Source organism: Melanostigma gelatinosum (genome assembly GCF_949748355.1).
Source record: "Melanostigma gelatinosum genome assembly, chromosome: 20".
In the NCBI taxonomy this organism is placed as follows: domain Eukaryota; kingdom Metazoa; phylum Chordata; class Actinopteri; order Perciformes; family Zoarcidae; genus Melanostigma; species Melanostigma gelatinosum.
Genome location: NC_136653.1, coordinates 12,089,760 through 12,117,551, shown reverse-complemented (window position 1 = coordinate 12,117,551; position 27,792 = coordinate 12,089,760). Strand labels below are relative to the sequence as shown.

Genomic DNA, 27,792 nt, shown 5'->3' with positions numbered 1-27,792 from the left:
TTCCTGATGACACAAGGCACAGCTGTGTTTGTTTTAACCACCGTTTGGGAGATTTTAGTCGGGTTTTGCAGGATTTTGTTATGGCCATAACTTCTGGACACAGGGAGAAACCGCCCTAATCACACTATTTATAACAAAACAAACATATATGAAATGAAAGGTGAGATCCAATCCGAGCCACCGAGGAGGCTCGTCTGCCTCCTCGTATGGGTATGCCCCAGTGTCCTAAACTTCACATCTCTCCCAGCCACTTTCACACAACGCCCGCTCACAGACACTTAATGCATGAAATGACCAGACTCCTACAAGTAAACATACTGTATCACATTACATCCATAATGAGGAGCTTTAAAACTTAAATCCCTCACAATTCAGAAAAGTTCACGGTCTCCAAACTGGCAGCCTGCTCAGTATGTGGAGGCAGAGAAGCACAAACAAAGTCAGTTCAACACATCGCTCTGGTCAGAGCTGCACATTATCTCTGAGAATCACAGCCTCTGTACTTACCATTGAACACAGTAAAATGACACATGTGATAACCGTCATCGTCTCCAAGGACTTCTAATGAGACTTGTTTTTAGGGGTTGTTGCACACATTAAAATCTGTCTTTATCACATTAAAAACAAGATAAAAAGTAAACTATTTCCCGAGTACTTTGGATGAAAAGATGATGATGTTCATACAATACTAAAGTAAAACCATAAAACCAAACTTAAAAAATTTAAAGAATTGCTTATTATGACTTCAGAGGTAAATCGTGGAGGTCTGGCTAGCACATTCTAAAACATAACTTTTAAAAATATGACGCTTTCCTCCTGAATGACAAAAAACTATTGAGTGTGTGTGTGTGTGTGTGTGCGTTGGTAAAGACCTACAGATTGCTGTGTGGTTTTCCCATCTAGGTCAGACCACCTCCAGTCTCATCAAAATCACTCCATCACAAACCGATGGAAGTAAATGCCTTTTCCCCAGACAGGACCAACGGGGGAGGCTTGTCTCCACTAAAAGCATTTTCACACTGCAGGACCAATCTCCAGCTCTATTGCCCTGACCAAGATAATTTCTGTTCAAACAGCAAAGCCCAAGATGATGTAGTGAACCGATATCCCCGGGTCAGCATGGTGAATTCCATCTAGGTAGCATTGGGTGGTGTAAACAACCTCCGGGATTCAGCATCCACAATTTTATGGTTTCAGAGGTTACAGCTGAGCATGCTGATTTTTTATTTATTTTTTAAGTTGTAAAAAAAGGCCGAGTGGATGCTGCAAAATGCCCTCATCTGGTCGTCTGCTGTCAGCCCCAGACGTCCTGTAAGTAGCGTTTCTCCTCTCTCAGCCCCGCCAGTGTCTTCATGGCGTCCAGTTGGTCCACCTGCAGCTCTGTTTGGATCATCTCCATCAGAGCGTTGTTCACGTCTTTAGCCATGTTCTTAGCATCTCTGGTGAGGAAAGGAGTATGAATATATGAGAGGAAAGGGCAATACAATCAATAGACGTTTTTTGAGTCAAGTATATATATATATATATATATATATATGCCCATATTTTTGTGAAAACCAGCGAGTGCTGCCAGCCAGGAGTGCATCCTGGAAGGAAATTACTGAAATCTCTGTTTTGCTGTGGCAGCATATCGGGGGAAGATTCATGGTCCTGTGGACCTGAAGTGATATTGTTTTGACTCTGAGGAATTCACACCGTTCTGATGTTTCAAAGATCATTTACTCAAAGGTGAGTTAAGCGGCCTGGCAGTGATGAGAGAGGAGAAACTCTAAGCAAAAAAAAAGGTGTTTTTTGTATCCATACAAGTGGACATGACTTGACTTTTTTATAAGCCTGGTGTGTGTTTTGCTTCTTGTCTTTGTACTGACTGTCGTGACATGGGGGGGGGAGAAACACACTATTTGCTGCAAACTGTACAAGATGTTGCATCAGTATGAGTTGAGCAGTACCATCCTTTTTACCTCTGTAAGATGCTTTCTCAAGATGGAGAACTGTAAAGTACTGAACTCTGCAAAACAGCATATTTTTGCTACGCACTCTAGGAAAACCCGCCTTAATATCAGATGTTGATCAAATGCCACACTCACAACATGTCTTTATGAATGCATGTTTTAAATAGTAAAGGTCTTTCCTTTATGACTCTGAGGTGAATGTTGTAAATTCATCTTTACTGGTTAATACTCAGTTGCCTATCTTGCAAAAGAGATGATGTATTTTAAGAGACATCCTGGGGAAAAAAAGGTTTTCAAAAAATGCATCAATGAAGATTTACAAGTAAACTCAAGCCCTCGAAGACACACGCTGATCTGGCAACAACAGACCGGGCATGCAAAGAAAAGAGCTGCGAGTGAGTGGAAACACTGAATACAAGGTCAGCCCGGGACATGACACAACCGTGCCGGGAGGACAGTGGGATAAATGTAACGCAGAGTGAAAAAAACAACACAAATATCACTAAAAAAATAAAATGTACACCTGAATTATCATCATCAGTGCCAGTCTTACCCGCAGACATAGAAGTAACCGTTGTGTTTGAGCAGGGTGTCGGTGATGTGTTGGCTGTTACGTAGCAGGTTGTGTTGCACGTATCTGGGTCGTGCTGCTGAGGTTGTGGCCTCCTCCTCTTCCTCCTCTTCCTCCTCGTCTCTGGAGAAACACACCTTGAGATGGCTCAGTGTACCGCTGGACACAAAGCCCTCCAGCTCCTCTCTGGAACAAGCAGAAGGATTGCAGAGACACATCCAAACATTTTAAGGTCATTGTCAATTCAATTTCGCACAGGCTGTTCCTCATTTGTGGACATTTTGTAAAAAAGTATTTTCAAAAAGGTAGAATCAGAAAAGCCACGATTCAAGGTGAGAGAGACGAATGACAGACCTGACCATGATGTTATGGGGAAAGAAATAGATGCAGATTTATTTTATTGCAACCTTGAAATAAATGTATAAACTTCTGGCCTAAAAATGCCATGTATTCAACACTGACTGTTTATCCTTTCACATTAAAACACAATTTAGCAACATCACAACACATACTGTATAGAACTCCCAGAACATAAGTAAAAAAAGAAAAAGAAACAAAAATATTATTTTTTTTAAATAAAGAGTGTTCTGTTTTATCGAGCTTGATAAAACAGAACACTGATGGGCAAAAGGTCTGAACACTGATGGGCAAAACCTGTCCAATTTATCGAGTTTAACGAGAGAGGATTTAAGCAAGGTGGAGTAACTGTTAGAAGCATCTTTTTTTTTTTTTTCTTTTTTCACAATCAATCCTCCCAGTCTTGCAGTTGGGTGTAACCTTGCTCCCTATCGGTGGTTTGCTCGCCAACTTCTCCTTCTTCCGCCTCAGTGTTTTTACAGGGCCTGGGGTGCTATTGGTAGGGAAGGAAGGAGGAAAGGTGGTGAGGGAGTAAAGTTTACTGGGGATCAGAGCATCGTGTTTAAAGTTAAGGAGTCGGGATGAGCAGAAAAACACAGACACGGACGCACACATACTCGTAACAAGCCGCGGCTCTGAGATCATGGGTAAAGGTCTTCGCCTCGGGGGTCTGTGTTTTGCAGCAACCCCGAGACTAAAATAAGGCATTTTTTCTATAAACACACAGACACTGCGGTGTAAATACTAAAAGGAACTTGTGTGAAACATCCAGAATTGTTGCGTTTGCTAAGATGCTTACTGTCTAGCCTTTGATTCGAGATGGAGTCATTAAAAGAAATTGAATTGTTTATATATATGTGTGTGTGTGTGTGTGTGTGTGTGTGTGTTTATTATGTTTTTTATTTCCTTCCTGGCAGAAACCCACAGCCGACAACCTTTCAGCTCAACTAATTGATGGGGTGGCATCAGAGCAGTTTTATAAATAAATGAGCACTGTGTCGGTACGACACCCGGTGATATCGGTGCATCCCTAATTCAGATTGTTCATGTCAACTTGATATTGTCATTTGTTATTGAAATACTTGTATTTGTCTCGTCTGTCATGAAAACAAAAAACTATAAATCAGTCAAAAAAAAGAAAAGAAATCTCATTGCTTTGACCAAAATGCGTGACTAAAAAATCTGTTTGAACAAGAGCGCAACAACATGAGTCACAAGGAGAAGGATGGCGGAGTCTTGTTTTTTTTGACATTTTAATTTTGATAATCATAGATTGATAATATTGTGAGCCGAAACAGGAGAATGACAAAGGACAGCTGATTTGTTAGAAGAACAAAACCGTTTCTGAGAACCAAAACGAGCCATACTCCTTGGTGTGTTTACACACACACACACACACACACACACACACACACACACACACACACGGCAGCAACACAGTCGACCACCAGGCTCTCAAGGTACTTGCCAGGAAGCCAAACACCTCTCACCGTTGTTACTGCCAAAGAGATCATGATCTACGGAGCTGGGAAAATCTTCTCACAGTTAAGGTTGTCTAGAAGATTCTGCATGGCTGGGCTCCTCCCCCGCTTAGTGCTTTTATAAAAGCAGAAACAATCAATCGAATGGATTTAAAATCATGGTTAAAAAACAATTCGTTGATTTGGTGGCAAATGAGTTTCCACACTGGGGATTAATATACCTTTCTAAACGCACAACCTGAAGCGTGCTGAAGTATTTCACGTGTTTTATGAAATGGGTTTTGCTGTGCCTGTTTTCATGTGTCTTTTGGAGCCGTCAGCTCCACCTGCCCAGGGCCTGCAGTTGAAAATGAGCCAAGATGGTTATTCTGCGCACTGGCCCTGTAACTTTGACCTGTATGAATAAATAAATAAATCCCTAACGTGAACCCAGCAGGCCTCCCAGTTATGTTTCCCTTACAGCATGAAATCACTTGCCATGAAGCGGCTGAGAGATCGGAGGGAGGAGAAAAGGACGAGTGCAGCAGAGAGGAGAGGGGGAGGAAATGTTTGATGTGACAAGCAGGCAGATTGGCATCAACCTCTCACAGGGATGTTAAGTGCTGCGGCTGATTGAGGCGCATCGCAAGCCCCGGTTTTTTTGTTGAAAATTCTGAACACTATCAAGAATGTTGGTCACATCCTGTCTCGACATTTTGTAATGTTGAAAAGCCTAAAAAGCCATATTTGCTGTACTCACTACTTATGACTTACGTTGAACATTTCTTTCAAAGAAAGTAGAAGAAGCTACAAACTATGCTAAGCAGGGATCTCCATTCCCAGGCAATCCCAGACATCAAATTGCATTTACTTTTAGTGAAACCCAGCAGAGATGAATGCAGGCAGGCAATTCAGCAGGTATGATGTTGTTATTCTACTAACCTATTTAAATTTAAACTCTTCACGGGTGGCTCATGAAACAAAGACTAATCGCTTTGGTCAACACTGTGGGGGCGTTCGTCGGAGAAGCCAACGCTGTGAGCACACCAGCGCCTGGCACCTGGCTGTGAGCTGGTATAACACTAAAGGGGGAACAAACAGCGTCCCCTGTGATCTGTACTTGTGTGATTAGGGATGCCAATCCATTCACACTTTTTAATCCGGAAAAAGAACTCGCTCACCGCACCGGCATCGAGTCCATGCGTGCCGCTGGTTCTAGCAGCAGCCGATTCATCAGTGTGCAGTCGAGAGAAAGCGATGATCTACTCACAGGTTGATGTCAGTGTACAGTAATTTAATTAAACAAGAAGTCAATCAAAGAATAACATCCGTACAATTTAATTGGATTCAATGTTTTTTTTCATAATGACACACAATTGCAAACAGCAGCTTTTACGCATGCAGGAAAATTAGCATTCATTTGGAGTCAGCTGATAAATGTACGGTAAGTCCAATATTCACTCTCCTTTTAGCTCCATTTGACAGCTAACTGATCCGCTATGTTCATCAGCTAGCTGTTCTGTCTGCTGCACTGAGAAACTATGCCGATGAGAGCACAGCGCGAACCAAAGCGGTAAAGTCGTGGGCCGTAAAAACCAAAAGCATGAGCCCGAAGGATGCTAACATGCTCAACAGAGCTGAGGGGGAACTTGAGAGGTGGGTAGTAATACTTCACTGTGGGTTCATCACTAGTGATCCCTTTGGCGTTCACAATACACACTTAAAGGTTTCATGAGAGATTTGTTAGCTTCTGAGCGTCACAAATCCAGATATTCTATCAACTTGGAATTGGATTTATAAAAGAAATGCCCATCAGAATCCAACCATACTAAACAGTCACATGACCTCTGTGCAACTACCTATCTCGAGTCACGATCAAGGTACATGTCAAGGCAACGAGACCCTTTGACTCATAGGTGAAGATCACGTGGCCTTGACTAATGGAGCTCTGTATGTCCGTCATCTTCACATTTTATAATCAGGCCTGTGGCAATGACTACCGGTACATAATCTGACCTCCATCATTTTGCAGAATCGTTGGCTTTCGCAATCAAGGGAATTTAAAGTTAATGCTACAAATGCAGCAACAAATAGGAAGTGAATCAGGTCCGTATAAATCCGCTGACATAGTTCATTAAAGCGTAAGTCGTAAGTGAATATGTAATATTTAGTGGCAAGGTGAAGGATGTGGGTATGGAGTACAGTACATCTGACTCACGAAGGGTTGAACAAAAGTATGTATAGAATATGTCAATAAATGAGTATGAAGTGGAAAAAAGAAACACAGCTTACCTGAAAAGGTAGTCTCGGTCTCTGTGGCGACAACCAAAGAACAGCCAGGTCTCGCCAAATACGGCCTCGGGGTTCTCCTTCCTCTCCTGCTCTCTGAAAGTCAGACAACGGATGTTAGCGGTCAATCAATACCAACAGCGGACCAGAGCAGATGGAGGATGGAGGTTAAAGAAGAGTAGTGACACCATTAAGCACTGTCTGCAATGACGGCACACTCGAGTGCCAAAATTGCCTAATGCACGAAAACGCGCTGCAGCGAGGACATTATGTGTATTATTAAATTGCACCCAAACAGAAGGATAGATCCCATCACTATAAACAGTGACTGGAATTGAATGTGTTGGTGTGTGTGTGTGTGTGTTTCGCGTACGCTCGTGCGTGTCCAACTTTGCTCGAGTGCAAAAGAACTGCTCCGGCAAAAGTGATTCCTCTTGTGGTTTGGGAGTTTGGCGAAGCTCCCAGAATCCTTTGCCAGGCGATGGCAACGCAGCGGCACAAAGCGGCTGTGAAGATGCCGGTATCTGTGCCGCACACCTGCTGCAAAAGGTGACGGCTCTCTCCCAGATAACCATTGACCCCCAACCCTTCATGATGCCATCAGTCAGGTGACTGGTTTTATCTGTTACCCCCGTCTGGAGGGAGGGAGGGGGATGAGAGAAGAGTGTTGCGGTGACCGACCGCGACGTGGGGGCTGAGGAACACCACAGGGAGGCATTGAGACTGGGCCCTTTGTGCTGCGCTGCTGCACTCCGAGGATAAGGTGCTGCCTCCCCTGAACACAACCCTTTGCTATTCACCAGCAGACTGAATCATGCTTTGTGTTTTCCAGCAGTTACAGAATTAAAACGGCAGCCAACTCTTGTGTGGTGGAGCTCGACGGTGCATAAAAAAAAGAGTTAACACACTACTTTATTGCCGAAACGATTAACCGATCAGTTTGAGAAACAGAAAGAATTAAATATCCCCTCCAGATATTTTAACATGTAAAATGACTGCTTTGAAAAATGATTTGTGTCTGTGTTTTGCGATTGTTTTTAATAGTAGAACCAGTGGACACGAGACTTTTCCTGCGTCACTAAAACTCCATCCCTCCATCTTTAAAAAGGTAAGTACAGAGAGACTTTCCCCCTTCAGCAAAAATGTGGAGTGAAACTAAAGTTGAATTCATGAGTTTCATTTGGGAGCGATGAGCAAACAAGTTTCCGTTCACACTAGTGTATCTTGAAGACACATTGGCCAAACAAACTGGGGCGAGGGAGAGCCGGAAACAGCTGGAGGAGGTTAACAGGCAGGTAAAGGAAACACAGCACACTTGGATGAAAGTGGAGAAAGCGGGCAAAAAACGAGAGCGGTGGAGAACAATTGAAGATGACCTGTGCTCCACTCGGAGAGAGAGAGAGAGGGTTTAAATAAGCAAGCCAACTTAGACATTGATCAATTTCCCTGTTGTCTGACATTTAATATACGAAAAGATTAATATACTTATTATATATATAAGAAAAAAGCAAAAGTCTGATTGTAAATACTAAAAGCTTCATCCTCATGAACTAGATGACAAGTTGACCAGCTCATAAAAACGCAGAGTGTTTGAACTTTCCGTTTGCAGAGCTGTCTGGCTGACTTGATCCAAACGCTCAGATCCCATCCATTAGCATCCTGGACGAGATTCTTTCTGATGTGCAAACAGCCTCCAGTAGACTCATTTTAGTGCTCTCTCTCTCCCTCTCCCTCTCCCTGCCTGGAGGGATCAATACCAATATGAAAAACCTGGATTCCATTCTGAGTAGACCACACCGGCACCTTTCTCTGAATACAAATCACATCCCCACACTATAAACAGCCTGCAATGCAATCCCAGGGGGGAGGCAGGATCCACAGTGCACTCCATTTGGGGTCGAAATCAGAGGCGGTTGCCTTTCAGTGCCATTCAAATGATCAGCAGGAGGGGGGGGCTTTTTAGGCATAAAAATACAACTACAACAAAAACAAAAGCCCGAATACAACAACAGCTTGAGGCTTAATCACTGAAATTACATTGCAGAATTAGAGCCGCATACATTCTACGTGCTGAATTCAAAGTGTTGTCAGAATACAGGACAATGCCGAGTAGCAAGATGCCGTAGCCTAATTGGAATCAGCTGTCTGGTTAGACCGCACAAACTTTAATAAAAGTTGTCATAGTGCCTGCTGGCAATCCTAAATATTTTTTTTTACAAAGGAAAAGCTTGTTAAGAGCTGTTAAGGAGATTAAGGCTAACCACTCAAGTTAAAATACAACATTTGTTTAACTGTCACTGCTCCCAGCTAAACAGAGAAACACTGAAAATCACGTTCACCGTGAAATCCTTCCACAGCGATCAATACCGGACTTCTAGGGGGGGGGGGGGGGGGGGGGGGGGGCGTATTAAAATCTCCCGGTACCACCAAGTGAGCCTCTGACCTTTAGAGATGCGTCTTCTACTTCATACAAGTTCATAGAAAATGAGTACGGCATCGATTAACAGCAGGGCGGAAGGAGGAGGTCGGAGGATCGAAGTGTCCTCGTGTTGTTTTGTTGCTTTTCGGGGCCTCGAGGCAGATACAGCGTCCCGTTAACAAACCGGTGATTGTTATCTCCCATCACAGTGCAGCGGCAGCCACCGAGGCCTTGTTTGGAATCTCAAGTTAGATTGTGTACAACGCTGCCCACCATGACAGCTTCTTTTTTTTTTTAAATCCTCCAGCAAAATACGCAGCTAGCAGGGGAGAGGATGAGAGACACAGAGAGGGAGAAATGACTGAGGAGGCCGTGTGTTTATAGTACTGCCTTACACCCAGAGTACTGTCCCTCTGGCTCAACCTTGATCATCAAGAAGAGAAGTCTGTCTGCAAGTGGTGTGACAGTCGGTCCAAAAAAAACTGAGCCATCTTCAGTGCTCCTGCGTCCCAAAAGGCACAACCACCTCTCAACCCACATGACCGCTCGTCCTCCCCCGGGATCCGCCGCCGTGTCATCTCTCAGAGCAATCACCCTCCGACGCCGGCCGCCACAACAGAGCAGACGTCCGGGGCCTTTAGAGACAATCGGAGTTGACTGGGGCATAACCTCATTTATACCAAGCCACCCAAGAGTTAGACGTGTCAATCTGACTCAGAAAGGCTTACTCCGCTTTCTAAAACGCCGTGGACGCTGTGGGCTCGGCTGGTTCAACACGCGGGCATCAGCTTCGGTCACATTAAACCCTTCTGACGGCTCATCATCATGCAATTTTGATTGAGCCATCAATTCAGAAAATTTAACAAAATGGCACGTTTTCTCCCACATGATAGAACCCTTCGAGGATTTACACCGCCGGCAACGGTTTAACAAGCCGGAGAGAAGTACGGCGCACACACTCGGCTAACAGTCAAAATCCTCGCACCAACTCATCAGCAATTACAAGCAATGATTTACTCCAACAACGTGGCTACCACCTACTGGGCTTTTTATTTCCAAATCAATAACACTCCATCTGATGCCCTTCATTAGAGGCCGTGTCATAAACTTGTGCATCTGAGAGGGCTTAATTTATTCCTGTTGAGACGAGTGAAGCATCGGAAATATTCCCCGACGTGATCCCGGCCCTGGCCGCTAGATTTATTGCATGCATTATGAGATGTGGACGGGCTTGGACTTGTTTTTGGGCTTTGAGTAGAGTCTCATTTGTCTCTGCAGATTACACAAAAACAGGCATAGATGATATGCACTTAAAACGGGAAATCTCAACACCCACTAAGTCTGTCATACTTGATAAAAATGTCACGTATTGTGATAAAAGCTCATATTTTAGCGCGCTGTGACATTTGCCATACCTTTGCTGGAGGAAGCCAATGAAGGGGGCAACTCCCGTCCCCGGTCCGACCATGATGAAGGGCGCCGACACGTCGGAGGAGGCCGAAAGGAGCAGTTGGGTCTCAAACTCACATGGATCTACAGTCAGAGGTCATTAGCGAGCATTTAAAATAATGAGAGTAATTACAACAATGCTGAGAAGCCACTGTGGGCCGACCAATCTATTAATTGATCTACTTAATATTCTAAGACTCATGGGTCGCATGGAATCCATAGTCTGTGGCAGGAAGGATTTACTTGCTTTTAATTATGTTTTTTTTTTTTTAAATCAACCGCACACACGCAACGGGCCTAAAGCTCATTATTTTATTTTTTTTCACACATTAAAAGTGAGTTTCCAGAGCTGCCTAAAACATATCGTAGAAACAGGTTAACTCCCCAATGCCTCGAATTCAGCAGTTTCACGGAGACACCGCACAGTTTTTCTGATATTCTGCTTCACACTCGCCTTCTACTTCACTCAACACCCTCTTATTTGAGGGTGAACAGGAAGTCTGGCTTTCTTGGCATTTATTTTTTAACAAAACTCGAGTCAAAGACAAAGACGGGATGTCATAATAAGGTGGAGCAGGATTTGGTTGCAACTAGTACAGCACCTGAACACTCGTTCTCATCAATAAGAGCACTTTTATAATCAGCCAAGACCAAAAGTTCACAGATTTGCACAATCCAGTTTCAGCTCTCCAATTTCCAGTGTACTCGTTACCTTTGGCAGAGCAGGGCTGTTGGAGGATTCCTCCTTCTCAGGTGAAACCAGGACAGGGTTGATGAGGTCAAACAGCCAACCGGTACACAAGCCTCGCCTCCCCGCGAGCCGCCCAGAGCATGCTGGGAACTCTACCACGTTGAAGACAAAATGCAGCTTTCCTGGGTACCTAAGACAGGAGCTAGAGAGATGGACGTTTTAGATGGAGGACGACAGCGACAGAAGGAAACAATAGGGTGTGTGTGTGTGTGTGTGTGTGTGTGTGTGTGTGTGTGTGTGTGTGTGTGTGTGTGTGTGAGGCATACAGACAGTGGCAAGCAAGGACATACGCAGAGATGAAGTGAACAATAGAGTGAACACACAAAAAGAAGCAGAGGCAGACCAGGAAGGGAGAGGCATCACGAGGGAGGATAAATTGTCAAGAACAGACAACAATGCTCCGAGTCATTATTCACAGACCACCTTCAGAAAAACATCATTAAAGGAGCTGATCAAAGTCACAAGGATACATAGACAATGGATGTGACAATTACAAATGTGGACGTGTCATTAAAATGTGCTAAATCATGATCTATGAAATGGTTTTTTTCTCTCTGATGTAGCGCCACAGCACTGTCAGATGAGCTCAAGTACCCCTTCATCAAAAAATACTCGTCATGTTCTCTTCAATGGAGTTTTAAACTTAATGGTGTTCAACACTCTGTTGTATAAAAGTGGATATTGTTACAATATCTTTTTTTATACAATTGAATTGTCAATGTTTAGGTTGGTTTGGTCAAGATTGCATTTGTACTACTACCCTCTATTTATCCAATAATAATCAATATAAATGCATATATAGAGAACAAGTATGTCTGCTTTATCCTCGACTAAAAAACTGGAGACCTCTATTGACCGCAGCATCAATAATGCAGGCCTCTAATGTCTCTCCGCCATCCAATAAACTACAGCCACCATCTCTCCCGTCTCTCTGCGCAGACGTACAGTCACACACATGAGCAGCAAACATAACATGGACTAGAATGTTTACAGTCTGACAACAGGAATCCATTACGGACTTTAGAGAGATATTTGCAAAACACATAATAACAACATAATGCCACTCTTCTTCAAATTCAGGAAGCTTCCATTTGATGTTATAATAAACTCAAAGCTCAGTCCACCACTGTGAAGGAGTTGCAAAACAGACAGTCTCCAGTGGACAGCAATGCATTTCCTCACTGCCAATAGTGCGAGATCAATATGTGTGATATCATGTACACTTGACTGTCTTGTGTATTAGTTGTAAACAAAGTGAGGTTAGAGGCTTAGCAGACCAGAATATATGCGTAAAACTAACACCACCAACATAACAACAGCATTTCACCATTAATCGTATGCATCTTCTTTTTGTGTTTATTTCTATTGGCAGTGTCTGGATTCTCTGATGTGATTTTCAGATGCATTATTTCCATCTTCTCCATTATCAAGAATGCGATTCAGTTTGTAAGAAGGCAGCTGTGTCAGAGGCTCCTGAGGGGAATCAATCAGGGAGGGGTATTTGAAAATATCGAAACAAATGAGCGGAGAGGAGCTCATATTTCTGTTGTTCGTTGCGTTTAATGATGAAAGAGTTCCATCTTCAAATAAATGAGATGAATGAATTATTCCCTTAGCGTGCCATAATTGAAATATCATAATTACAAAAAGAGTTTGACGAAGTAATTTACTGCTCATTTGCAAACATGAGCAAATGCTGTTTGGAATCGGCGGAAAAGTGGTCAGTTTCGTGGATTCTTTAACTCTGAAATGAGGCAATGCTCTAATTTATACAGAAACACATCCAAGGATTCAATTCCCCTCTGTGAACTGTCGGTGTATTTGTATTGTGCAGCTGGGAAACACCAGTAAAAGTAGGAAGCCTCTACGTTCACGTGGTGAGAATAAGACACCGACACACACGCACACACTCATACTTGTTATTCCAAGTGAGCATTGCTATAGAAGCACGTTTGTGCACAGTTTCAAAATGTAACATCCACTCCTACGCGTCGGTCACCTTACCTGGCTGCTGAATAAGGCCTGGGTTGCAGTTTTGGCAAAAGCTCTGAAAAAGGCAAGCAAAACTGTCAATCAGCCCGCTGCATATCGCTGTTGTGACACAGACACCCATGACAGAGAGCAGACAAAAGAAGTGAAAGTCATCTTGGCCCAGTGAGACATTCCTACCTACCAATCTATCCCCCCCCCCCCCCCCCCCCCAAGTTACAGTCTTGTTTCTAGGACACACTTCTATATTTATGAAATTACAAACTCAGGGTTATGGAATCCCCAAGTGTCCAGATGTGGAGCCAGTGGGAAACAGATTGCTTATGCAGACCTTATTTCAATGCCAGCCATGAAGGTGCCCTCTCTTTTGGGTAATATGCACTGTACCTCGGAAATCGGGATAGTGTGTCAGAGAAATCAGGGAAAAAAACGTTGAAGAGTGAGAGTTAACTTTTCACCCGGCAGCACCGAGATTTGCCATCCGCGACGCTCTGACCACCATCAGCTATTAGATGTGGGCATGAAGTGATGTGCTTGCTGTGTACTCTCCGTCACAAGAACCTGGAAAAGTGAAGCCGCACCATATGAACCAGCTCGGGCCTTACAACAACACATCTTTCTGCTAAATTGCTTGGAAAAGACAAACAGCTGGACTACATCTGCTCTCTCCTCTTTTTTCTGGATCTATCTGACATCTAAACAGCTCAGGGTGTTTGCAAGACAGCGCCGCAATTTGACGACCATTTCATCTCTTTGAGCGGAGAGGGGTTTTTTTTGTTTTTGGTGAATGGTGATACATGAAACACTTGAAAACATTGGCCTTGCCCAAACAGCAGCCTTCTACGAAAACATTCGTCGAGATTTCTTTCAGATACTGAAAGAAAAACAACTCAAGGATCAACACCAGAGAGCCAAAACTGCATTCCTCGAAGATGATGCAGTATAAACATGGAACAGAAAAATGTTTTGTTTATAATTCATCTATATAAAGGAAGACCTTTGGGTGTCCGGAAGAGTTATGTTGTTGAAACTGGGCCGTACGTCAATCTGACAAAAAGAAAAGCAGATTTGTTCACTGGGCCATCTCAATGATAAAGATTTGTTTTTCCCCAAGGACAGAGTTCATCTATAAAACATTCAAGTTAGCCAGCTGCTTTGAGAAAGCCTCAGAGATGATCAGGATATTATTTAGCACAAAAATATAGAAGTAGATACAATGTTATATCCGATGCTTTTCTTTTGTATACAAAGATGCCTTGTCACGGTTTATAATCCCATACGGGATGGACCAAATGTTCAGCATGACACGGAATTTTTTACTTTACTACAGGGGTTTAAATGTTTAGACTGACTGAGCCAAGACTACACACTGGCCTTGCTTTGTGATGCTTGTGCTGTAAATAGTAAACAAAATATGACAGTTTTTATTCGAATAAATAATTTGAACTAAATTGCAACAGGGAGGATGAAAAAAATCCTTTGTGTTTTCAACATTTCTCAAAAAGAAAAAACAAGTAATCACCTTAAGGGCAAAATCTGTTTGGAAAAATCCCCCCCCCCCCCCCCCACATTTCCAGGAAACCTTTCCATCAGCAGCCAATGGAAACACACACACGTCTGCGTCAGCAGGTGTATCATATACATTAACACAATCCTGTGCAGCTGCACGGTGTCGGAGTTGCCTTTCTATCACAGAGCGACAGCTCATGTCCGAAACAGAGGACAATCAATCCATCATCGCACCTCACTGCACCATGGTGATACTGCTGCTGGATCCAAAAGGACATATCACTTTTAAAACCTCAGAGCTGAAAAGCAGCTGTTTTCTGGATTGAGGGTACATCTTCAAAAATATGTATTTCCAAAAAAGGAGTCTGTTCCCAAAAAAAAAAAAAAAAAAGAATACAGTCCCAGGGTCCCTGCTATGTTCACACAAATGATCATTTTCAGGGGTACCATCGATCACACTGCACAACAACATAATCTATTCCATCTCAAAGGTCTCACTGCACCGCAATTTATATGCAGAGGTACAATTTTAGTGTGAAAACAAAGAAAAGAGATAGCTATGTGGTTGAGCATAAACGTTGTCCTTCTTTAGATAGATGGAGGCTTTTGTTGGCTGCAGATGGAATTAGGGAGGTTTGTTGGCATCAAAGCATTGAGAAGAATTCTCCTAGCGAAGATTTTCTTTGTTTTCTTTTTATAATAGCCCGCAAATGCTAATTTCACGTTACTTCTGAGAAAAGGGCCTGCGTGCTCGTGGGTTTCCAAAACCATAGGTCTTCCCTGGCATTTCATTATATCTTATATGAGTAAAGTGGGAATATATGTGACGTGCGGTGCGCTCTTTGTGACCGGGAAACTTTTATGTTCAGATTCGGGGGGAGAGCCGTCCTTTTGGGATACAGACACATTCACTTTCCTTTCTTCCACAGGTCACAATAAAGCTAAAGAAAACCAATAATAATAAAGCTTCACCCCGGTACGATTCAATTTGAACCCTGAAGTAAATTGAAAAAGATGGTCATGGACAGCATTCACCTCCCTGGAGCAATGACCCCAACGTTTTCATCTGACACATTATGTGGACCATAGAACAAGAGCGCTGACTCTGGGATGCAGGTATCTTTCCGCTTAGATGACATCGCTCCTCATTATTTATAGTTTGTGTATAACCGCATAAACTCTGATCAGCAAACACCTCCCCTAGTGCAAGAGATGCAGCGGTGTGCTTTACAAGTGACACGCCGAGTCAGAGTGGACCATTAAGCTATGATCACACTGATCCGACGCGGTTTGTTTGTGCCCTTGCAAAGCTCACCCTGTACCCCCAAATAACAGCTGTTGTCCTGAATGCTACATTTTTCACCAGGGCGCGATCGGCGCGATTCCCAATTTCTGCATCAGTTCACCACCAAAAAAGGTGCTGTGGTTGGCAAGTATCGGCCCAAAATAACTGACATTGGGGGAGGCCAAGAGCTGTGACACAGCTGTTTTAGAGGACAACTCAACTTGTATGTAAAGCTGCAGCCAACTAATTTCACTGTCTGGTAAGTTTCAGTTAAAGCTTATTAGATCTATACTGAATGACCGTCCAGCTATCTTAATGAGCTGGGGGAGCACAGCAGTCTTCTACCAACAGTTTGCTCACAGCAACAAAAAAAGATCAATATTATTAGCGGGGAGGGAAATTATGGGTGAACTGAGAAAAAAATATCTCTTGACTTGCAGCGATAATACTGCCATTATATTCACAGGAAATGTGACACAAAAATCATATTGGAGCTACATGAATTTACAAAGAGACAAGGAAACGAGATGATCCTTTGGGGAGCCCTCTGATGTACATGCTCGGACCATTCAGTGTAATTAAATGCTCTCACAAGATCAGCCTTGAGCCTGGGCTCATAAATCTCGCTTTACTGGGGCTACAGCGACCCCTGCTGGGTGAAAACGACCCCGACAGACAAATCTGCAGAGCTGAAAAATACAGACGGTACACTCAACATGAGCCGAGATCTTTTCAAAATATAAATGCACATTTCCGAGGTAAATTACTCCACTGATCATTTGTAAAGGTGCAGTCTAAATCCCGATCTCGTGTCAATTACTGTAATTCATCATTTGCGTCGGGCTACATGAAAGCATGTATATGTGAATCTATTATAAGAATAATTCTTGACAAACCGTTGGTTCAGAAGGATCAAAACATTACGCATGTATATGATCAGTAAATTGTTGTGCTGAGCAAGAGCAGCGTGTGTGTGTGATCCAATTGAAAAGAAATGTGCCAGAAATGTGCCCTGTTTTTCTCATTAGTCACTGGATTATTGTTATGCATAAAATGTACCCATTTACTGTGTGACGGGAGATTAGAAGGAAAAGGACAGAACAATAATGTCATATTTGATCCGATTTTGTACTTGGTGGTTCTCACGTTATGCAATAAATCTCTCATGGATGATTTTTTTTTTTACCCAATAACCCTGATTATCAGATAACAGCAGGCGCTCTGACCTATGAGGAGGCTGAGAGGAGGCGAGCAGGATGGGAAGGCTGCGAGGAGCTCCAGGACGCCGAGGCTGGAGTCTCTCACGTACAGGTTGTAGTCCGCGTTGCCTTGTCTGCTGCAGAGCTCCTGCAGTCTCCTCTTCTGCACACCGTCGCCCGTGTGCTCCACCAGCGCTCGCAGAAATGCCTGACAGAGAGAGACAGGAAATCAGATGTTAAGTCACTCGAAGTCAGCGGCGATGTTTCCATTTACAACTGTGAAAAGAAGAGGCGTTTAACACATTTTCTACCGCTAACGTAGGGAAAGATTCAATGCCACGTTATAGAAAATGTAATGTTAGTTTTCTCGGTGCATAGAAACTGTAGAACAGGGCTCTCAAACTCATTTTCACTCCGGGCCACATCAGCATCATGGTCGCCCGCAAAGGGCCGGTTGTAAATGTAACTACTCGTAACATATTGTTAAATAACTCTCTGCATTCACAGTTTAAAGGAGTCTTCAATGTACTCACAATACATTTCCATGTTAAATGTACAGTAACCAGTCAAAGAGCTGCTTCTAACTGTTTAAGTATCTCATAATTTTGACTTTCTATTTCATAATTTTGACTGTCAATCTCATCTTTTTGACTTTCAATCTCATAATTTGACTTTCTATCTCAGAATTATGACTTTCTATTGTAGTTATGACTTTCTATCTAATAACTTCGACTTTCTATCTCATAATTTCGACCATGGGGATATTTTTATTATTATTAGTCTAATTTATAAAAAAAAAAAGAAAAAATGATTTTTTTCTTTTTGCTGGCGGATTCACGGGCCACATAAAATGACGTGGCGGGCCGAATTCGGCCCGCGGGCCGGGAGTTTGAGACCCCTGCTGTAGAGGGAGACCTTGATACCAGCCCATTATACCATACACAATGCACTTTCTATCCCCATAGAATTGCCATTTAGTTTTGAAACGCTTATGAAGCGACAGACATTAGCAGCGGCGTTTTAATCCTTAAACAAATTCATCAAAATCAATTAATGCAATCAATTAGAACGTTACATTTGCAGGAGACAGGCTGCTGCTTAACTGGTATTTCATCAGTTATTGTTAATCTTTTTGTAGGCTGTGATGCAAATTACAGGATTAAAAAGGATCGTGAATAAATATTAAAATGCCACTCCTGAGCAACTTTTGGAGTGATTTTACTTCATTGCGCAACGATTAAGCACTCCGACACAGTAATCACAACTTCTGAATATTTGTCATCCCGACTGTTCTGTGAAATGATTCATTATAGATTATGAGAGCTTGCATGGAGAGCTTTGCACTGGAATCATTGTTATCCCCATCTTCTGATCCATGGTGTACAGACAGCACTTCAACACTATTTGAACAGCATCAACACGTGGTGTCTGTATCTGACACAGTCTGTGAATAACTTCAATAACAACATGGCATTCCAGGTCATCCCACTTATATCTTTCTGTTGTAAGGGCCTGAGGGGCAGGGTCGTGGCTGGGAAGCGACATTCCTGCAAGAAGGCTCCACCCTCTCCTTGATGAGCATTGAGATCAGGTGTGGGAAGACACACACCTGATCTGGATCTCCTCATCAGGGAGGGGAACAAAAGGCAAGGAGAGAAACTGAGCAGAGAGGAGCCGCAGAGAGGAGAACAAGATTGAGCCGGGTAAGCCGGCTGTTTTAGTTTAGTTATAGAGTTAACTGATCGAGCTCTGGAAGGAGCTACGTTTTCTGTTGTTTTGTGTTGGTTGAGGTTTGGTGGATTAAAAACCTGCAATACTGACTCTGCCTGTGATTGCTGCCACTACTTTCTGTCCTCCGTGCCTTCCTGTTGCACTGTATTTGATGCTGTTATGAATAGTATTGGGTGTTGTACTCCCTAAGAGGCTGTGGTGATAATCTAAAAAAACTAAATCAGGAAATATAAATCGTATAGGTGTTGCACCTGCTTCAGCAAAACAGATTAACTGCTTGAATTACACACAGGTGTAAAATAAAACTCTTAAAGCCTCTAGACAGCAGTTTAACCTGAAACAAAACATATTTCCAGCCTGTGCACACGTCTTATGTACAGCAGGGGATTGAACTGATGGCAGCAACAATTGGGATGTACTATATCTTTCTGGCACGATATCATTTTGATTTGCAAGGCTGAAACGCTTTTCTGATTGGAAAAAAAAAAGAGCCAGAGCAGAAATCAGGAGTAACGTTTCCCTATTGTCTCTTACTTTACCATACCAACCCAGCAATGTCGTATCCTATGCCATTTAATAACACAATAGAACATGTATTTTAAAGAAAGTGTGGTATGCATCATCACATACGATAAGATGTTGTGTTATAAGTGTACACTGCTGTTTACAAAGAGCGGTAAAGTACTGATGCAGCTCCTGCCAGAGGGAAATGAATGGTTTTCATTTTGGTTTGACTATAATGTCTTCCTATAAAGCATCTAACTCGCACAAAATCTGGATGAAAGTGTAAATAACTTGAGAGATGGAAATCGGAAAAGGAGTACAGGAAGTTAGCTACCGGCACTACAGCGATAGTATTTCAAAAGAACGTTGCACATGTCGGAGATGAGTGTGAAAGTAGGCGCTGCCAAAGCGCGAGTCTGAGGCCGTTTGACATTTCCACACTGTTCCAACTGTGTTTATCTCCATTGCCACAGAGGAGCAGCCACGCTGGACCATTGTTTCAGTTTAGGGCCGACACTCTATCTTGCCTGAGCTTTTTATACCAAACTGTGAACCCATGCAAGAGCATGTCCTGACATAGACTATTTGAGTGCCCATATGCCTGTTTAGTAAGCAAATCATCTTACAATATGGGAATAAAATAAATAACAAAACAGGAACATTTGCGTCAACATATAATTACTCTTCTCCATAAAGTACAATACTTTCCTCCAGCGTGTGCTCCAGCTGGAAAAGAACATTACACCCTCTTATTATGCTGATATCCAGTGGGTCACATTGGAAAGTGGCTCGACCAATGCAATTTAAAGAGTAAGTAGCAGTAGTACAATGTCTAGACATGAATTACCTTCTTAGGCACACTTCTGATCTCGAGACACCATGTGAGCAGGGACAGCAGAGAAATGTTCTGGGACATGTAGGACGGCAGCTGGGAAACTATGACCAGGAAGGAGAGGAAGAATGTGGGAGTTATTATAGATATGAATGTCAAACATAAGAGTCTTTTGGAAAATACAAACATGAGTTTGCAATGTGCCGCCATCATTAGGATATTGTGTTGTCAGTGCTGTATAATTGTTGGGAATCTGCTAGGTTACAGTGTTCTTTTAGTAGATTGGATGCATGTTAAAACCACCTGACACACACACACACACACTTTACCTTTTTTCTTGGTGTCTTTACATAGAGACATGTGTACTCGGTGGTTCCTCTGGTCATGAAGGCCCAGTCGGTGGAGCACGTCCTCCACCTCCTCGGCTTTGTTTGGGCAGAACACATCAAACGAGTCCCCTGGATGATAGGTCACCATCGGGTGAGCCTAAGAATGACAAAAAAATGATCCATCTTAAATCCAAACTTACATTGCAGGTTCCAAAAAATGTCAAAACTTCACATTATTCTGTCAAACTTACAGAAACGTCCAGCTCTAAGAGAAGGGCCCTCTTGACTGAATCTCCTCTGGTCAGCTGAACCGCCCTGGATATGGGAGCCGCATGGAGAGTCTCTTTGTTCAACGGTCCAACAATCTGAAAGAAAACATTTTCTAAGATGAAGGCTGAAATATGGAACAAACAACTGCTTTTATCAGCAGCATCCTTCCCCACCTGTTCCACTGAGTCCACCTCCTGAAGAGAGACATCGAGGTAGGGAGGAGGCAGAGCAGGAACATTAAGAGGCGACTCAGACAGCGGCGGGAGGGAGCATGTCAGTGAGGCCGCCAATGCAACACCGGCAACTCCAGCATTCCCGGTCTGCGTCTTCGGTGCTGATGTGGAAACACTGACAGTACCATGAGACTGCGACGCCAACACCTGGCTCCCTGCAGGAAAAGCTGGCCTGAGATCAGAAACAGCAGTCTGTGGCGCAGAAGATGAAGCAAATTTGGAGAGCATTTCCGCGGATGCTTTGATCGACTCGCAGCTTTGGTGGTCAGTTATTCCCAAGAGGTTTAGTTGGACATGCGGTATGGATGAATCAGGGGTTTCCTTTGGTCCCCCTGCTTCTCCTTTCAAAACGTCAGACTTATCAGAAGCCATTTTTGATAAGGCTCCTTTGATTGCTTTCCACAGTCCCTCAATCCAGGGTTCCACAACCACCTCCAGCCTGGAGAGAACAAAGCCCACAAAATGATACAAAGCAGTGTAATAAAAGAAAAAGGGAGAAACAGAAGGGATGTGTCATAGGCTGGAATGCAAAAAGTTGGACGGCTATGCCGCAGAACTTACCCTACACCATCATCTGCATATCCCGTCGCATAGAATTGTTTTGCTCCGAGTTCCTGCAGACGACGCTCAATTGTCTTCCCACAGTTGCAGAAATCTGCATAATTTGTGTCTCCTAAAGCTGGAGCAGACAGAGGAAAACAGATGAAGATTTCTCAGCCCAGCAACTGTTCAGAAAGCAAACACAACAGTGCTCTGCATTTTAATGATTTATATAGAAATATGTTTTGCAAATCAAGTTCCCAATATCAACAGATTAGACTGCAAAAAAGAGCTTCCTCAGACCATCATAGAATTTACCTAAAAGTGCATAGCAAAGGTGTGTATAGTGGTCAGTGGAGAGGGTCTTCGTCTTGAGGTGCTTTACAAATTGGAGGGCATTGTCTGGTGGTTCCCCGTCTCCAGTAGTAGACACAATAAAGACCACTGGGGCATTCTCCTTCTCCAAATTGTACTGAAACCAGTTCAATGATTAACCAGAGAGTTGTGTTTCCACTAATCAATGCAATAACATCCAGTGAATCATCAGGTAACATCACAGTTATTAAGATGTCATCCATGTGTTTATTGTGTGTCAGCAGCCATGCGGTGGAAGAGAGGCTTTGACAGCTCTTGCTTCAAGTTAAACACGTATAATGTTTAATCGCTACCTTCTCAGTGTGGCTCACGCAACTGAGCTCAGCAACCAGTCCGTGCTCCTCGGCCATCTCAGCTATTCCTTCGGCAAGGGACTCGGCTTGGCCCTTCTGAGATCCATAGAGAAGTACAAACCGAGGCTTCACTTCACATGGCATGCTGGAGAATCCAGAAAAACAACTTCATTTGTAGATTTACGTATTAAATGATCATCCTTAGTGGACTTTTGACTTGTAGGAAAGGACACAGGTGGTACTTTTGATGGCTATGTTTTGTGTAAATGTATCAGTGAGCTATCCATTCACAACTCCAGGACCCTAAAACGTAGGCAGCTGACAAAAATACTCCAGTCACAGAATTATATCTTGTATTTTAAAAATTCGAATTGTAGCCTATGGTCTTTTGGGAGCAGAGAAAGAAATGTGCAAGACACACCCATGTGTCAACAACATAGAGCTGAACTAAGGCAACGCAACTTCTATTGAGGTGATTTAAAATCCAGTATTCAGTTGTCAAGCTGCGTTTTCAGAGGTATCTCTTCTTACCGACATACTGCACATTTTGACATGTAACAGACAGTCTGCCACGGAAAAGCCTGACTAGCAACAGCCCTGAACACCACTATAAGTCAGCGGACATTGCGTCAGTTTTTCACGTAAAGTTAGCGCTACAGAAGTACGCGTGGGTTCAAGCCAATATACATACTTGTTATTTTTCAAATGTATCATTTTTAAAACTAAGTACGGCTTATATCATTTATTTAGAGGTAGGTATAAATCAAGATATGGTTTTTTACCTTGCAAAACAGCTGTGGAAATCCACTCAAACCAGTCACGGAATTTTAGCGTCTCTGAAATTCTCGCGAGATCTTGGGCACCGACTGGGTTTGAACGATATCGGAATGAACCACATTACAAAACAGATATTTTCAGGTCTAACGTCAGAATATTCTTCATAAAAAGCTTTTTAAAAATTATTTTCAAGAACCATTTAAAAAAAGTTACGTTAATCATGTATTTTCATTCTGGGTAAAAGAGTGTTTAAATATGTAATTAAAAACACACACGTGACGCTACTTGGATCCTTCCTCCCCGCCCGTAGACCCTTCCAGAAGTCGCAGGCAGACTCGTGGGTTTTGCTGTTCTGCCTCGCCTCTGATTTTCATCGTTAAAACTCATCATCTTAACAGTTGGACACTTTCAAAGTGTTCCGAGCCCTCGGTCAACATGTCCTCTATGGGGACACTTGCTTTCGATGACTATGGGAGGCCTTTTCTCATCATTAGAGACCAGGACACGAAGACGCGGTTATCGGGCATTGACGCACTTAAGGTACAATGGGCTAGCTAACAGGGCTCAGCTGCAGCATGTTAGCAAGTTAGCAATTAGCTTTTAGTTGCATGACATGTGATGCGTTAAGCAAATACAATAATTTATACGATTCAATGTTTCGATTTTAAATCATACACTCAATTGGCAAGCTGAGGTGTTGGTGCATTAACAATAGAATAGCATTGTTCAAAGGATTAACGTTAGCTAGTCGGGCTAACATCGAGGCCCATGTGCGTTCTTGGGTGTTGCTACAATGACCATCAAAAATGGTCATTGACCAATGACTATCAAAAATGGTCATTGATGCACATTATTTCCAAAGCTTTCTCGGAGACGGCAACTTCAATCTGTCTTCAGCACAACGTTAGAGACCAAGGATAATAACGTAACGTTATTTAAAATGTGCACTGACATGGACATTGTGCTTGTGATTTTTGCAGTCTCATATTATGGCAGCCAAGGCTGTCGCGTCAACGCTGAAGACATCTTTGGGACCTAATGGTGAGTATAAACCAGTGCCGTTACTTTGGCCACAATGATTCGAGAGGGCGAGATGAGTGCGTAGTTGCTGCGCAAATAAATACAATTAACTACTACTTTGTCAATTTCTTAGACCTCATTCAATTATCAGCCATTTACATTTTATTTTTAGCCAAGATTATACTTCTCTTTAACCGTTTTTGTTTCTTTATTTGCATCCAGGTCTTGACAAGATGATGGTTGACAAGGATGGAGAGGTGACTGTCACAAATGATGGAGCCACTATTCTCAGCCTGATGGATGTGGACCACCAGATTGCCAAGCTCATGGTGGAGCTTTCCAAGTCCCAGGATGATGAGATTGGTGATGGAACCACTGGAGTTGTTGGTACGTGAAAGGATGGCTGATGGTGATGATAAAGGGGGGGTGTTTGGCTGTAAACCTGGATTGGGATTATCAATACATTATCAAACCCAGCTATTGTGGGTGTGGGCTTACTGTGTTTTCCTCTTCCTCCTCAGTGCTGGCTGGTGCGCTGCTTGAGCAGGCCGAGCAGCTGCTGGACCGTGGAATCCACCCCATCAGGATCTCTGACGGTTATGACCAGGCCGCACGCGTTGCCATAGAGCAGCTTGACAAAATTGCGGAAACCTTAGTCTACGATCCCAACAACACAGAACCGCTCGTTGAGACTGCCATGACAACACTGGGATCCAAAATGTGAGCCCCGTAGACACAGAATTGTTTGTTGATTGGTTTTGTTATTGGGTTTCTAATTTTCATGATATGAATTGGGTAGACAAAATATTAGAAACTGTAAGGGCGTGCATCTTTCCATCTCAAGACCATTCGATATGTATTTTGATAAACGGTCTGTTAACCATGTAATTATTTGATACCGTTCAATATAGCACGACTTTGATTTGATTCAGTTTAATGTAATGAGAATAGTATTCTCACAATGTGCCATATATTTCCTGTACCAATATGGCTCAATGCAGCACATTGGCCATGGTCATAATTTTGTTTAAAAAAATGGGAAGCCAATAAGGCAACATCTTTAGACAAACGGGTGTTTTAAATCTACAGGAAACACTGAGTGGACAAACAAGTGTTCTGTCTCTGCAGCCAATCGACTTGACACCATGCGTACCCAGCTAGCTGCTATATCACTGTAGCATCGGCATACTAGGACTCAGATGATTTTAGCAGTGGAACACAAGCTACTCTACGCTAGTCATGCTATTTGTTTGCGCTTACTAACCTTAAGTCATAGAAGTAGCCAAAACTCTTGTTGAATGTAGCTTAGCCTTCGACATACAAAACGATCGCCTGACGTTTTAATCCCATTTGTTTTTGAGACTCTTCATAGCTTGTTACCTAGCCTGCTCCCCACTAGTGACTGCCTAGTTTGCATGCATGACTTTTGGTCATATCTTTCATTCGAGGCCGTCATATAGTAGAATTAAGTGACCGCTATGATGTAGCATCTTAAAGTTCTACTGTTGTCTTTCAGTATCAACCGGTGTCACAGACAGATGGCAGAGATTGCAGTCAATGCCATCCTCACTGTCGCCGACATGGAGAGGAAGGATGTCGACTTTGAGCTCATCAAGATGGAGGGCAAAGTGGGAGGCAAGCTGGAGGACACGCAGCTCATCAAGGGAGTCATAGTCGACAAGGAGTTCAGCCACCCTCAGATGCCTAAGGTACAAACAAGGGGAATGTCACAATTGGATGATTTCACAGGCTCTATTTCGAGTTTCGTCTTTGATGACATCGACTATTTTATTTCCCCACTCAGCTTCTGAAAGATGTTAAAATTGCCATCCTTACCTGCCCGTTTGAGCCACCTAAGCCCAAGACCAAGCATAAGTTGGATGTGACCTCTGTGGAGGATTACAAAGCGCTCCAGAAATATGAAAAGGAGAAGTTTGAGGAGATGATCCACCAGGTTAGTGCTGCAGGAAGGTACTAAAACTGAATTTGTCACATCTGCAGATGTGCTCGAAATGTGAACTCGTATTTCTCTTTTAGGTCAAAAGCAATGGTGCCACCTTGGCCATTTGCCAGTGGGGCTTTGACGATGAAGCCAATCACCTTCTGCTGCAGAACGACCTGCCAGCCGTGCGCTGGGTCGGGGGGCCTGAGATCGAGGTGAGCGATGTTTCTCACATGATATAAATACCGCCACAGCCCTCACCACTTTGATCAATCATACTAGTACTTTGTCTGTGCTTAACTGTACATTGTCTATTGTTTTCTCTGCAGTTGATCGCCATCGCCACAGGAGGCCGCATTGTGCCGCGGTTCTCCGAGTTGACACCAGAGAAGCTCGGCGTAGCTGGTGTGGTGAAGGAGATCTCCTTTGGCACCACAAAGGATCACATGTTGGTTATTCAGGAGTGCAAAAACACCAGGGCTGTAACCATTTTCATCCGTGGCGGCAACAAAATGGTAAGCACAAATGGGACTGTTACGCCCCTCAACATACCAATTTATGTGAGTCGATTCTTCTTGGTTCACCTTTTTATTGTATCTCTCATCAGATCATTGAGGAGGCCAAGCGCGCTCTCCATGATGCCCTGTGTGTAACCCGCAATCTGATCAGAGACAACCGTATCGTGTATGGAGGAGGAGCTTCAGAGATCTCATGTTCTCTGGCTGTCAACCAGGCTGCAGATAAGGTGAGACGCACTAAAACCCACAGATGCTTTTCACAATTTATCTAAATTAAATATGGTTTTCCTTTATTAGAATCAAAGGTAAATATCCCAAACACCTTTTCTGTTTCTCTGGCTGATCTGGTCTTTATTTTTGCTCCTAGTGCCCATCCTTGGAGCAGTATGCCATGAGGGCGTTTGCTGATGCTATGGAGGTCATCCCGATGGCGCTGGCTGAGAACAGTGGCTTTAACCCAATCCAGACCATGGCGGAGGTCAGAGCCAGACAGGTCAAAGAGAAAAACCCCTACCTCGGCATTGACTGTCTGCATCACAACACCAATGGTAAGGAAGCAATGGTCAGACACACCGCGTTGTAGTGTCAAAGCAAGACGGCATGATATTAAACATTTTTTGTTTTCCGCCTACACAGACATGAAGCAACAGCATGTGGTCGAGACCCTGATTGGAAAGAAGCAGCAGATCTCTCTGGCTACTCAGGTGGTCAGGATGATCCTTAAGATCGACGACATCCGAGCCTCTGGGGAGAGCGAGGACTGAATGCCTGAAACACTTTAAGATTTCTGGGCTGCTTTAGGCACTTCTCCGATCACCATGTCCAAACCGCACTGCGTATTGATATTTATCATTTCATACAAAATGTTCAAGCTGTTGTAGTATCAAAATCCCCATTAAAATGTTGGTCCGTTGAAATTTCAAGCCTCCAATAATTTGTGTATTACATTCTTTATTTGTGTCTATTTAAGTTTAGAATTTACAACTGTTGGCAAGCTGATGCATAGAAGGTGTAATTCATTCATGATTATTACATAAACAAAATGACAGACTGCAGCCATATTTTTGGCAGAAGTGCGAAATAGTTTGGACTGCTTCCTCACAACTGGAATGTCACCAATCAAACTAACTATTAGGGACCTCAGCTTGCTGTAAATGGCAACTTTTACATTTACCTTTTCAGTTTTTAATCCTGTATA

The 27,792-nt window shown here is 43.1% G+C and overlaps 2 protein-coding genes across 2 annotated transcripts; one reads left to right on the top strand and one right to left on the bottom strand.

Annotated features, from left to right (window-relative positions):
• Positions 1-23,155, bottom strand: mtrr (5-methyltetrahydrofolate-homocysteine methyltransferase reductase). The gene is given in 16 exon segments (XM_079291562.1): positions 1-1,439; positions 2,506-2,709; positions 6,633-6,725; positions 10,464-10,539; positions 10,542-10,581; positions 11,210-11,390; positions 13,253-13,295; positions 17,258-17,438; positions 20,313-20,401; positions 20,627-20,783; positions 20,878-20,991; positions 21,070-21,568; positions 21,691-21,808; positions 21,988-22,141; positions 22,338-22,482; positions 23,120-23,155. Coding segments are annotated over 15 exon segments (2,238 nt in total). The 5' UTR covers position 22,482; positions 23,120-23,155; the 3' UTR covers positions 1-1,294.
• Positions 23,156-23,431: 276 nt separating this feature from the next.
• Positions 23,432-27,505, top strand: cct5 (chaperonin containing TCP1, subunit 5 (epsilon)). Its single transcript, XM_079292424.1, has 11 exons — positions 23,432-23,654; positions 24,095-24,155; positions 24,357-24,521; positions 24,656-24,854; positions 25,651-25,843; positions 25,939-26,088; positions 26,172-26,291; positions 26,406-26,591; positions 26,684-26,821; positions 26,962-27,142; positions 27,231-27,505. Exons 1-11 carry the CDS (start codon positions 23,550-23,552, stop codon positions 27,356-27,358), a joined length of 1,626 nt encoding a protein of 541 aa, XP_079148550.1. The 5' UTR covers positions 23,432-23,549; the 3' UTR covers positions 27,359-27,505.
• Positions 27,506-27,792: the final 287 nt, after the last annotated feature.

Excerpts from the sequence above, each read along its gene's own strand:
- cct5 (XM_079292424.1), top strand. The coding sequence starts at position 23,550 with ATGTCCTCTATGGGGACACTTGCTTTCGATGACTATGGGAGGCCTTTT. Across the intron at positions 23,655-24,094 it reads CGGGCATTGACGCACTTAAG|TCTCATATTATGGCAGCCAA; the intron begins GTACAATGGGCT and ends TGATTTTTGCAG. Across the intron at positions 26,089-26,171 it reads TTGAGGAGATGATCCACCAG|GTCAAAAGCAATGGTGCCAC; the intron begins GTTAGTGCTGCA and ends TTTCTCTTTTAG.